This window comes from Mobula birostris, chromosome 4, assembly GCF_030028105.1.
Source record: "Mobula birostris isolate sMobBir1 chromosome 4, sMobBir1.hap1, whole genome shotgun sequence".
NCBI lineage: Eukaryota > Metazoa > Chordata > Chondrichthyes > Myliobatiformes > Myliobatidae > Mobula > Mobula birostris.
In genome coordinates, this window is record NC_092373.1 from 61836197 (window position 1) to 61849475 (window position 13279).

The window sequence follows — 13279 nt, forward strand, 5'->3', positions numbered from 1 at the left end:
CTCTCTCCTTAGATATTCTCTGATTCATTGAGTGTTTCTGCCATTATTTTGTTTCATCTCTTTACCTGGTGAATACTTAAAATGAACTATGGAGTGCACTGCTGGAGGGATTGTTTTTGATGACGACCATGCCATGTGCAGACATAGAGTGGCATGGCGCTGCAGCAGGTAGTGTTGGTGCCTCACAACTCCAGTGCTTGAGGTTTGATTCTGACTGCCACTGCTGTACATGTGGAGTTTGCATTTTTCTCCCTGTGACCCCAGTGGTCTGGCTTCCTCTCACATCCCTAGATCGTGCTGATTCATTTAGTCCATGAGCCAGTAGGGTTGGTCGGTACCATCTGAGGGGAATAATGCTCATAGTGATTTTTGGCAAGGCATACATCTCTAAAGTTAGACAATATGTGATAGCATTGCACCAGTGGCAGCTTTATGTGTGCTATCATGCATTTTATAACACTACCCTCACACGAGGAAGAAATTTCATCGTACTGAGTAGAAATTTTTGGTGGAACAGCATTGTACAGAAAATTATGTGTCTGTGAAATTCATTTCCAGGGATGATGCAGAAACTAAATCAATATTTAGCATAGATTGTAAAAATCTTTGCCATGGTGATGGTAGGGCAAAGGGCTCATTTCTGTGCTGTATGATTCCAAGATTAGACTGAATTGATGAGTGAAGGATGTGGGAACAAGACATACACAGTAAATAAGATAGCATCATTTGTTTGAAAGGAGGTAAAAACATTTCTGAAAAGTGGCCGATGTAAAGTACAATATATATATTCAACCTTGTGGTATCAGTGATCTCTCAACATTGAATCTTGTCACAATGATAGCTGAGTTCAAGCACTTTTCATCAAATGTTGTTATAAAATTCTACACTGAAAACTATGTCATTGGTGGCACTCGAATACAGTGCCCAATTTCAGCAGAGTGAATCATTTCATTTTTAGAAAAACATTTGTCTGTTGTTTATTTTGGAAAAGTCAATAAAAACCCTAGGGCACATATAATCAAATGGATTTGTGGAGAATTTATTCAGGCATTCAAATAAGTAATCACTTTTTGTATATATTCCATATTAACATGAGTACAGCAGAAAATGTTACCCCCCCCCCAAAAGGTAAAAGCCTCATTTGGAGAGATTTCTGGAGTTTTATCAATGTCATGATATTTTCCATATTGTTGTATCAAATCAAAACAATCTTAAGCTTTTGTCATAGCTTATAGAATTACAGTACAATAATTCAAATGTGGGGTTCCACACGGCCATAACCTAGGCTCCATTTGGTTGTAAAATGAATATAATCAAAAACTGCTTTCCATACTTTCATAACCTATTAATAATTATAATAATTTTCCAAGTCTTCCACGTCTTCCATATCTTCATCTGAACTTTCCACACTCTCTGAGGTGGATGCCTGGTTCTCACAGTCTGCCAGTCTACACGTCAGTACACCTGAGGCCATTTGCAACACACATACATCTTGGGAGTGAACATTTTTTTGGACAGTTACAGGCCAGTAGATCCAGGATGGCACCGGGTGCTGGCTGGCCTTCCATCCAGTGCACTACCAACTGTTCAGCTTCCTCTTCTCTCTCCATCTTCCATCCTCTGCCAACAGGGCTTGGCACTTGTGGGTCCTTCTCCAAACATCTTCTCTATATACCAGCCTGGTAGTTGGCTTGCTGTGCATGTTTTGTTAGGCAGTCCTTGTATGGTGGGAGTTGATGACTTTCGATTTCACCTTTTTTGGCACAGAAAAGGTGATACCTGAGCTCATTGACCTTGGTGGTCGATGCTTGTGGGGCATATAGGAGACATGTAAATGCCTCCAGTTTGTCCATCAGTTCTGGGGAGAGGTCCCATTCCTGACCCAACTCTAAGAATGTGTCCTGAGTTTCCCTGTTGCCAGTCAGAAGTTTCAGGGCACTTGTCTTCCCTTTGCCTGCAAAAGCGCTTACAGTGTCACATCCTGTATATGCGTGCAACCCGATGAGAGTCCTATAAAACTTTTTGCCAACAGTGGCAGCAACCTTCCTGATGTCTACAAGCCTTGTACGGGTTCTAGTGCCACACTTCTGGAACAATGGGGCCTCAATCTTGTCACAAAATGCTAAAGACATGATAAAGACGTCTGTGTCTTCTGAGCAGAACACTACAGATTGGTATCCCTCTCTTGTGGCATAGGCAGCATGGAGAAGTAGGCGGCCATCTGCTTCTTCTTGTTGACACTGAAGAGCTGACACCTCCTCACTGTCTTGAGATGTGATTCTGTAACATTTGTCATTCACAGTTGCATACAGAATCTTCTCCTGTAGCTTTGCTCTGTACTCCGCCTTCCTCCATTCATGCACTATGAAGCTAATGAGACTATTTTTGTTATTGACTTTGGTCAGGAAGCTCCTCCACTGCCTCACCATCTGTGCGCCTGTGATACCTTGCAACTCATGACCAGTCTCTTCCTCCTGTAGAGATCTTTCACTATTTTTGGTAGAGTTCTACACACAAAGCTCCCACCGCTGCACTGGTATTACATATTTTCCAGCACTAAGGGTGTATACCTTGCCAAAAATCACTATAAGAATTATTTCCCCCTGATGGTACCGGTGGCCCAAATTTGGGGTCTGATTAGTTGACTAGCCTCTGTAAATTATATCTTGTGCAGTTGGATAGCAAGAGATTCAGACTGGAGCTGATGGGCACAGGAGAGAGAGCAGACGACAGGAAAATAAGTGGGAGAATGGGATTGATGAGATACCTCTGAGAACCAACAACCTGTACTTTTGATAGGCCAATTTGCCTCCCTCCATGTCATAGAAAATATGAAACAATTGTCTGAGACATATTGAGCTGAACAGATGTTTTGTTAAGTCTGTGTAAAGTCTTTTGTAAAGACTTTTGTAAAGTCTTGAAAGATATTGAAACAAAAGTCAATGTTCCACACAAAATATAAAGTGATGATTGCATCCTGATGGGCTTCAACAACGATGACTTTCTTCAGTGTAGAATGTGCAGGTGACTGCAAAATTGAACTTTGTTGTTTCCTTTCCTTGTCATTATATGTGTACACTGAATCAATGAAATATCAACACAAGAATCTTACATTTATTACTTTGAGATTTATCTAGGTTTCTGAGAATCAGACATTGCAGCTCTCCAATTTACTATCTTCTGTTAATATTTTTAGATTTAAGAATCTGAAACAATGTGATGGCAAGATGGCATATTGCATGTAATTCAGCTAACCAAAATCCCCCAAAAAAAGCATAAAATGTTTTATGTGCATAGCAGGTGAGGCAGCATTGGTGGACAGAGAAATGGAGTTAATATTTCAGATTGCTGGCTCCTCATCAAAAATGGAAAAGGTCCATTTGTCCCTGCCCACTAATCTCCCGCCAGGCACTTATCCCTAAGTTCTGCACTCACCAATTCACTTCCTCCCTCACCTCCATTCAGGGCTCGAAAAGGTCCTTCCAGGCAACACTTCACCTGCAAATCTGCTGAGGTCGTCTATTGTGTCTGGTGCTCCCAAAGTGGCCTCCTCTGCATTGGTAAGACCTGTCGTAAACTGGGGGACCACTTCATCAAGTACCTCTGTTCCAGCCTCCAAAAGCAGAACATTCTGGTGGCCAAACATTTTAATTCCAATTCCCATTCCCATATGTCGGTCCTCTTGTGCCAATATGATGGTGGAGGAGCAAAACCTTATATCCCATCTGGGTAGCCTCCAACCTGATGGCATGAATATTGATTTCTCCTTCCAGTAAAAATATTTTTCACTCTGCCTCCCCTCTTCTTTTATTTCCTACCCTAACCTTTTACTTCTTCTCACCTCCCTATCACTTCTCCCTGGGTCCTCTCCTTCTTCCCTTTCTCCTATGGTCCACTCTCCTCTCCTATCAGATTCCTCCTTCACCAGCTCTTTATCTTTACCACCCATTGGCCTCACCTATCACCATTTAACTAGCCGCCTTCCCCTCTCCTCACCAGCTTTCTGGGGCCTCCCCCCTTACTTTTGAGTCCTGATGAAGGCTCTCCGCCCTAAACGTCGACTGTTTATTCATTTCCATTTGCGTGAACTGGATTTGATGTAATTATTGATGTGCATGTTGAACCTTACATTATCTTGATACCATTATCACTGCTTTTTAAAAGTATCTTTCCTCTACCTCTGAACAGTAATGACTGAGTCCAGGACGATGCTGCAAGTCACCTTCTCCTTTAAGTATTCTATTGGAGCTTCAATTCAAATAGTTCAAAAGCCGGTGCTCCTAGACACACCTTGAAATTAATTACTGTTCTCAAAAGTTATTTATTGCAGAAAGAGACTATCGTCGTGAAAAAAACTGTGAAGCTAATTCTCGCTGAAGTACTCGGTTTCTTTGCACTTGCGATGAAAATAAAAGCTGACGTCTCATTTTTGATGAAAGGAATCAAAACGGCATCCGACTAATATAGTTTTAATATTGTTTATCGTAATGCTAACTCCCAACAGAGAACAGGATCTACACTGGCTGCACTTATATTCCTAAAATACGAACCACCTTGTCGTCATAGTTCTGCTTTTATTATCATTGCTTCCTGTTCATTCGAGAATGGTCCTCACTGGCTTTTATCACTTTTCCACACCCCTCTGGCACTCGGGGGGGGGGGGGTAGTTCCGTCTTCTTCCCGCCACTGACTTTTAAAACCTTAAGTACCCAGTAAACTTGACGCATTCAATGGATAGAGATGGTTGCAGATTTCTCAGTTGAAGAAATGCAAGCCAGGTTAGTGTAAAATTAGCTTTATGTATAAAATACATGTGCATGTGTTTGAGAGCGCGTGTCATATTGATCAATAAAGGCGTCCCGTATAATTGTTTTTCCCAGTTACTATAGCTCGATTGATTTCTGTAATATTTTGATTAAGAACAGAAATTATTTTTTTCTAATCTGGATATTTTAGAACACTTCAGGCCTCTGTTCTTCATATTTTGGTTTGGGTGACTTCCTGCAGCTGCGAGAGCTGGGTCTGTTATTGTTTGGGAGATTAAGCGAATCGTGCTTTGAGTACGGTACTATCCTTGGCGCCATGTTTAGAGAACAAAGAGCTGATGTTAAAGCTGCAATATCAGCGACAGCAAATAATTATCTTTATATTTAAAGCAGTTCTAAAACATCGTACACGTAGGTTTGATGCACGAACTCGTAAAGCAAACATATCGGGCCAGCTACCTCTGCGAAACCTGCGGGACGGGCGCTGTGTATAGTTGCATGGAAACGGGGGGGGGGGGGGGGAGATATGGGACCGAAGGACCAGGTGGGCAGTACCGAAGCGCCTCACCTTTGCACGAACGGGAACTCGTGTTTGCCTCAAGTTGAGGGGAGGGACGCGACCACTGTTCCTGGATTCTGTGGAAACAAATGTCCACGCTGTAACAGACGCAGAAATGCTTAGTAGTTGCGAAATTTCAATAAAAGCATATATTTCTTACATAAGTTCCAACCTTTGAAGTTGTTTGTTCAGTACTCTTATCAATATCCGCAGCCGTTGAAGAGCTGCGTCACATGATCACGGGGAATAATATTCTACTATACAAATGGCTAAAAGATTACAGCAGAAATTAACAATACACAGACAAGTTTACACCGGCTAGTGGCGTACTTGTAAAAAAAACAGTACCTCTAAACTAACTACCACGTGTGTTTTTTCTTGCTAGGAAGTTGTGAACCCTGTAGAATTTTCTCTATTTCTGCATAAATATGACCTAAAATGTGATCAGATCTTCACATAGGTCCTACAACTAGATAAGATCACTCCCCTACTTGTACGTAGTTTTCTCCTTTTGCTTGTTCTTTCTTTCCTCTCTTTTCTATAAGTGTATACCTCAGATAAATATTATGTGGAGATTTGTGGCATATATGACTATATGATATATATGTACAATATCTGAAATACATCTTATGGAAATGTTTGTTTGATGATGAACTTCAATAAAAAATAAATTACAAAAAAAGCCCAATTAAATAAATAACACAAAAATATTATATGTATTCATTTATTTATTGAGAAAAATGATCCAATATTACATGTATTTATTGGAAAAAGTATGAAGGGTAATTGTTAAATTCGTGGCTTAAGGTAGAAAGAGTTAAATTTTATAAAACCTAGCACCTTCATTTTTCAACATAGTCCTGACATGGTCCGGTCCGTGAAATCCACGTTCCGGTTCATGGTCGGGTCCATGGACTACAGACTCTGGGTCTTCCGGCTGTCCCTTGTTTCGGTTGGGCTTAATCATAGGCACCTGATGCTCGTCTTGGGGCTGGGAATATAAGTGGCCCTGGGAGTGAGTGTGGGTGCTGGTTTGTCTTGTCAGTATCCCCTTGGAGCAACCTCCTGGTGGAAGGTTAGAGCAGCCATTTGTGATCTTTAGGCCTGGTTGGAGGACCACAGCTTCATGGAGCCTAGTTGTCTCTAGTTGGAGTAGTCTTTGTGGTATGGATTTGGCTGTCTCAGGGGCCAGCTGAGTGGCTGTCTGCCAGTCTGAACTAGATAGGGATTCAGCTGTTTCTGTAGCCAGCCATGGTTGCTGGCAGCCCTGAGACTTGGAGCCACCCTGGATTGAGCTCCCTTATTCTGTCCTTGCCTCCGTGGGGTAAGTCAGGCTGTCTTTGCTGTTACCCTGTGGTTGGACCTGTCCCTTGCCTCTGTGGGGTAAGTCGGGCTCTCTTTGCTGTTACCTTCTGGTGGGATCTGTCCCTTCACGTCCTTGCCTCCGTGGGGTAAGCCAGGCTGACTTTGCCGTTACCCTGAGGCTAGAGTGTTCCCTTCCCCTCTCCATCTGAATTCCTGACAGTTTCCTCAGTAGTTTACCTCGGCAGTCATCCCGGTCCCACATCCTAGTAAGCATCCTGGCCCTGTGTCCCAGGAACGGTCCTGGCCCTGTACTCTAAGGAGTCCTGGCTCCGTAGTCAAGGGCCTAACCGACCCAAGCCTCGAAGAACCCAAGCCTGCGTCCAGTCCTGTAGCCATGTCATGTCCTCACCTGGTTCTGGGGTCTGAGCCAGAGTCAAGATGCAGGTTCTGGGTCCTTGTCCAGTCTCTGACTCGGAGTCCAAGCCCAGGTTCCAAGTTCCCAGTTCCTTGTCCTGATCCTGCTTTCCTTGCCAAAGTCCTAGCCCAGTCTATCTTCCTGTCCCAGCTCCTAGTCTGTGTCCAGTCCTGTCCCTAACTCTAGTCCAGTCCAGTCCAGTTCCCAGTACTTCAATGTCTGTGTCTTGCTTTTGGGTCTGCTCATCAACGCCCACCCTATGATAAGTCTCCTCATACACTCACACACTTAGTCCAGCGGTCGTAGAGCATACGGATCGTTGAACTCCAGAAAGTGTCCACAGCAGGGGTGATTGATAAGTTCGTGGCCTAGGGTAGAAGTATATGAGTTGTACAGCTCTCGTTATGTGCACATGCAAGTCAACTCTGAGTGACTATGCAGAAAGTTTGAAATTATTAACTCAACAGGGGTGATTGATAAATTCGTGGCCTAAGGTAGAAGGGGATGAGTTATTAACTTCAAACTTTCTGCATAATCACTCAGAGTTGAACTGCATGTGCATGTAACAGAGCTGTATAACTCATAACCTTCTACCTTGGGCCACAAACTTATCAATCACCCATCCTGTGTACACTTTCTGGAGGTCCAAGATCCGTATGCTCCACGACCGCTGGACTAAGTCTGTAAATGTAGGAGGGTCTATGTTGAAAAATAAATGTGCTAGGTTTTCTAAGATTGATTCCTCCTACCTTAGGCCATGAACATATCAATCACCCCTCATAGGTGAACCTTTGCTTTCAGTAACTGGTGTGACTCCCTTGTACAGCAGTAACTTCAACCAAATGTTCCCGATAACTGTTGATCAGTCCTACACATCGGCTTGGAGAAATTTTAGGCCATTCCTCCTTACAACACTGCTTCAACTCTGGGATGTTGGTGCGTTTCCTTGCATGAATTACTTGGTTCAGGTCCTTCCACAACATTTCTATAGGATTAAGGTCAGGACTTTGACTCAGCCATTCTAAAACACAAATTTTCTTCTTTTTCACCATTCTGTTGTTGACTTACTGTTGTCTTTCAGATCATTGTCTTGTTGCATTATCCAACTTCTATTAAGCTTCAGATGACAGACTGCTACTCTGACATTCTCCTGTAGACTGTGTTGATACAATTTTGAATTCATTGTTCCCTCAACTATTGCAAGCTATCTAGGCCCTGAGGCAGCAAAGCAGCTCCAAACCATGATGCTTCTTCCACCATGCTTCACAGTTGGGATGAGGTTTTGATGTTGTTGTGCAGTGCCCTTTTTCCCCCCAAATATACCAATGTGCATTTCTGCCAAAAAGTTCATCTTTTGTCCCATCTGTCCATAGAACATTGTCCCAGAAGTGTTGTGGAACATTCAGGTGTTCTTTTGCAAACTTGAAACATGCAGCAATACTTTTTTGGAGAGCAGTGGTTTCCTCCGTGGTGGCCTTCCATGAACACCATTGTTGATCATTGATCTTCTCAGAGTGGATACATGAACAGAGACTTTAGCATGTTCTAGAGCTTTTGTTGTTACCCTTAGTTCATTTTCACCTGCTTCAGCATTGCACATTGTGCTGTTGGAGTGATCTATGTAGGATGCCCACTCCTAGAGAAAGTAGCAACAGTACTGAGTTCCTCCATTTGTAGACAATGTCTCTTACTGTGGACTGATGAACACTCAGGTCTTTAGAAATGCTTTTGTAGCATTTCCCAGCTTCATGCATCTCTATAATTCTTCTAAGGTCCTCAAAGTTGTTTTGATTGAGGCATTGTGCACATAAACAGATCTTTCTTGAGAAGAGCAGACTCTGTCAGTAACCTGACTGTGTTTTATTTATATACCTGTACAACCTACACCTCCAATCCCATCTCACTGATAGGAACACCTGACTCCAAATAGCTTTTGTAGAAGGCATTATCCCAGGGGTTCACATACTTTTTCCAACAAATACATGTAATATTGGATAATTTTTCTCAATAAGTAAATGAACAAGTATAATGTTTTTTTGTGTTTTTAATTGAATTGGGTTCTCTTTATTTAGTTTCAGGAATTGCGTGAAGATCTGGTCACATTTTAGACCATATTAATGCAGAAATAGAGAAAATTCTACAGGGTTCACAAACTTTCTAGCACCGCTGTAGAGGGTGGGAGTCATCAGGTTTTAGAACTGTTTCTTTTCATTCTCATAGTCCGTAAATAACAAAAGAACAACCAAAGGCAAATCTTAGTTTACAAATAAGCTGAATCACAGCTAGGTCAGTTGTATTCATGGAAGACCACTCTGCACTCAAAGGTAAAATAACTCAAGGAGCTACTGTATGGAGTCCATGACCCATGTTTTGGATATTTTTGCACTAGGGTATTGAGTTTTCCATTTGCCCATTTTTTTTATTGTGATTGATTCTGTACTTGTAATTATAAGAAATTATATCATGTGTTACAGTAATAGAAATAAAATTATGCCTTCAAAAATATGATATACTAATGAGTAAGTCTTTTAACCAATCAGTTGAGCTTACAATGAAAATACCAAGCTGGAAAATGGCACTTGTCCAGCATCACTAGCATTAAAGATTAGCAAGATAATAGAAAAATGGATCCCAGGAATGTGGCCTTAGGCAATTACTTGGTGTTTCCACTTGATTTTGTGGGTTGCAAACTGATCAATAAGCTGCAAGACCTAGACCTTGGTATCTTCTTGTGCAATTGGATCTTTAATTTCCTCATTTGCAGACCTGAGTCAGTTCAGATTGGCAACAACATCTCCCCAATCAAGCATCAGCATAGCTATGCCATAAGTCTCTGTGAATAGCCCCCTGCTCCATTCACTTTACACTTATGGCTGTGAGGCCAAGCACAGCTCCAATGCTATTACAAAGAAGGCACAGCAAAGCCTCTACTTCTTTAGAAGTTTGAGAACATTGGGCGTGTCATCTAAAACTCTGACAAACTTCTATGGATGTACATTGAAGAGTATACTGACTGGTTGCATCATGGCCTGGTATGGAAACACCAGTGCCCTTAAATGGAAAGTCCTACAAAAAATAGTGGACTCAGCCCAGACCATCACAGGTAAAGCCCTCCTCACCATTGAGCACATCTACAGGGAACTCTATTGCAGGTCAGGCAGCACCTATCAAGAGGAATGAACAGTAGGTATTTCGGGCCAAGACCCTTCATTAAGACGGAAAAAGAAAGGGGGGAAGCCTAAATAAGAAGGTGAGGAGGAGGAGTACAAGTTAGAAGGTAATAGGTGAAGGGACAGGTGGGTGTTTGGGAGAGAGGAGATAAAGTTAGAAGCTAATAGATGGATGGAGGTAAAGGGCTGAAGAAGAAGGAATCTGATGGGAGAGGACTGTGGATCATGGGGGAAAGGTAAGGAGGAGGGGCACCAGTTGGAGGTGATAGGCAAGTGAAGAGAAGAAAAGGGGTTAGAAGGGAGCGAGAATGGAAAAGAGGGAAATAGAGGGGAAGAAATTGCTGGAAGTTAGAAAGATCAATGTTCATGCCATCAGGTTGGAGGCTATCCAGACATAATATGAGGTCTTACTCTCCAACCTGAGAACGGCTTCATCCTGACAGTGAGGACCAACATGTCAGAATAGGAATGGGAAGTCAAATTGAAATGGGCGGTCACCAGGAAATCTCGACGTTGTAAGGGGAGCGAAGGTGCTTGAGGAAGTGGTCCCCCAGTCTATGTTGGGAGGCTGCACTGGATACAGTAGATGACCCTGACAGACTTTCAGGTGAACTAATCTGGAAAGACATGTAGAGACCCTGATTGGTGGTGAGGGAGGAGGTGCAGGGGTGGGTGTAATGCTTGTCCCACTTGCAGGGATAAGTGGAGGAGGGAGATAAGTGGGGAAACACAAATGGACAAGGAAGTCATGTAGAGAACAATCCCTACAAAAAGCCTAGTGGAAGAGGGTGGTGGGAAGATCTGCTTAGTGGCAGATTCCACTGAAGATGGTAAAAGTTACAGAATATGATGTGGCAGGACACAGAAGTTTGTGTGGTAGTAGATATGGACAGGGGAGCCCTATCCCTGTTATGGGGTGAGAATGGATGTGTTGGAAATGGAGAAGGTGCAGTTGAGGGCAGCATCTATGGTATTGGAAGGGAAACGCCATTCTTTGAAGAAAGAGGTCATCTCAGATGTTCTAGAACAGATGTGATGGAAACAGAGGAACTAATAAAAGGGAATCGCATTTTTACAAGTGAACAACAGGAATTCTGCAGATGCTGGAAATTCAAGCAACACACATCAAAGTTGCTGGTGAACGCAGCAGGCCAGGCAGCATCTCTAGGAAGAGGTGCAGTCGACGTTTCAAGCCGAGACCCTTCACCAGCAACTTTGATGTGTGTTTTTTTACAAGTGAAGAAGGTTAGTCAAAGTAGCTGTGAGAGTCAGTATAAACATACCAGTGTGAGACAGAGACAAAAAGATCAAGAAAGTAGACGGAGGTGTCTGATATGGACCAAGTAAATTTGAGGGCAGGGTGAAAGTTGATGAAATTGACAAGCTCAGTAGGGGTGCAGGAAGTAGTGCCAGTGCACTCTTTGATAACAAGTGGAGCTTCCCATGACATGTAACAAACAAGTGGAGCTCCTGAGCTGAAAAGTTGTAGGTGTTAAGAAGATTTGATTGAAGACTTTCAAACAGTGGAAAGGATAAGCATAGATAAACTAATTGATATAGTTTAAAGAAATCCAAAGAATATGACTAAGTTATATCAACAAATAAATGGGTTGTCATCAGAAAATGTGCATTTTACAGAATTGCCAACTCATTTTATATTGGATATTAGAAAAGGATCCATTCTTAATTTTGGTCAGAGTTGCCTGTATTAAATGTGAGTACCACATTGATGTAAGTATTTACCACACACTTGTGTTATTTTTAGAAATTGTGTGATTGCCTATGGGGAATCAGAGAATAATGTAAGTTTCCTTTCCTGCTGCCTTTTTGCATCTCCCATGAGATGGTGTTTCTTGGCTGAAGAATATGGATATGGGGGGTGGAGAGGGTGGATGGCAGTCATGTTGTGCAAGAACTGAACAAAGAATTGCATGAGATTGACTCTACATACCAGATGTTCTTTTTCTGTTATTGACATATGTTCTTAATATAAGACATGAACCAACATAAAAACAATTGTTAAATGTACAGTAAGTAATGGAAACTGCAGAGATGGAAGTTAGTATTTCATAGTTCCTTGTTCATAGTGTATGTTTCTTTAAAACTGCTTTTTTTAGCACACAAAAAAATCAGCTAGGCACTTATCTTGGTTGTCAGCAGTCTATCAGCAATTAACCAGAATTAGAAGCAAATTGGTGCCTGGTTCCTCTACCCTTATTTGTTACTTGAGAATCTTTCTGAATTCTCATTCCCATTAACACCTTCTGTCACAATGGCAATAATTTGTTTTGATTGCAATCTAGATGCCCGCATCTGAGATCCTCCCAGAAAGTCTGAATTCTTTTCTGTATGGTCTCTTTCGAATCTTTATTTTTTTTTAGCCCTTCCATTGTTGCCATGTCTTCAGTTGTCAAAGTTCGTAAGTCCTGAAATTCACATCACCAAGTAAAATCCTTTAAAAATGTTCAGTTAGAGATTGGCAGGTATGACGTTGTGGGCATCACTGTTTCATGGCTGAAAGAAGATCATAGTTGGCACCTTAGCATCCAAGGATACAACTTGTATTGAAAGGACAGGCAGGTAGGCAGAGGATGACTCTGTTGGTGAAAAATAAAATCAAATCCTTAGAATGAGGTGATAGAGAATCGAAAGATGTAGAATCCTTGTGGATAGGATAAGAAGGTTAAAAAGACCAAGGTGGGATTTGCATACAGGCCCCCAGACAGTAGCCAGAACATGAGATACAAATTAGAGCAGGGGATAGAAAAGGTATGTGATAAGAGAAATGTTACGACTGGTAGATTTTAATATGCAGGTAAATTGGGAAAATCAGTTTGGTGCTGGATCCCAAGTGAGGATATTCTGGCTTCTTCCCCTTGCCTTTCCAGCCCTGATAAAGAGTCCCTGCCTGAAACATCGACTCTATTCCTCTCCGTAGATGCTGCTTAACTTGCTGAGTTCCTGCAGTATTATGTGTATCACAACCTGGTATGGAAGTTGTCCTGTCCAAGACCGAAAGAAGCTGCAGAAGATCGTGAACACAGTGCAACACAGCACACACAAA

The 13279-nt window shown here is 42.1% G+C and overlaps 1 protein-coding gene and 1 long non-coding RNA gene across 3 annotated transcripts in view; one reads left to right on the forward strand and one right to left on the reverse strand.

Annotated features, from left to right (window-relative positions):
* Positions 1-286: 286 nt before the first annotated feature.
* On the reverse strand, positions 287-5628 carry LOC140196363 (uncharacterized). Its single transcript, XR_011885690.1, has 3 exons — positions 5498-5628; positions 5335-5402; positions 287-341 (listed from the first exon to the last, which is right to left on the reverse strand). It is a non-coding gene; the product is annotated as an uncharacterized lncRNA (long non-coding RNA).
* LOC140196362 (NACHT, LRR and PYD domains-containing protein 1a) overlaps positions 4606-13279 on the forward strand; it is a 75774-nt gene continuing 67100 nt past the window's right edge. For both annotated transcript variants that reach the window (XM_072255432.1, XM_072255433.1), the window contains exon 1: positions 4606-4778. In XM_072255432.1, the coding sequence (XP_072111533.1) occupies positions 4741-4778 (38 nt within the window). In that variant the 5' untranslated portion in view covers positions 4606-4740. The remainder of the gene's footprint in view (positions 4779-13279) is intronic.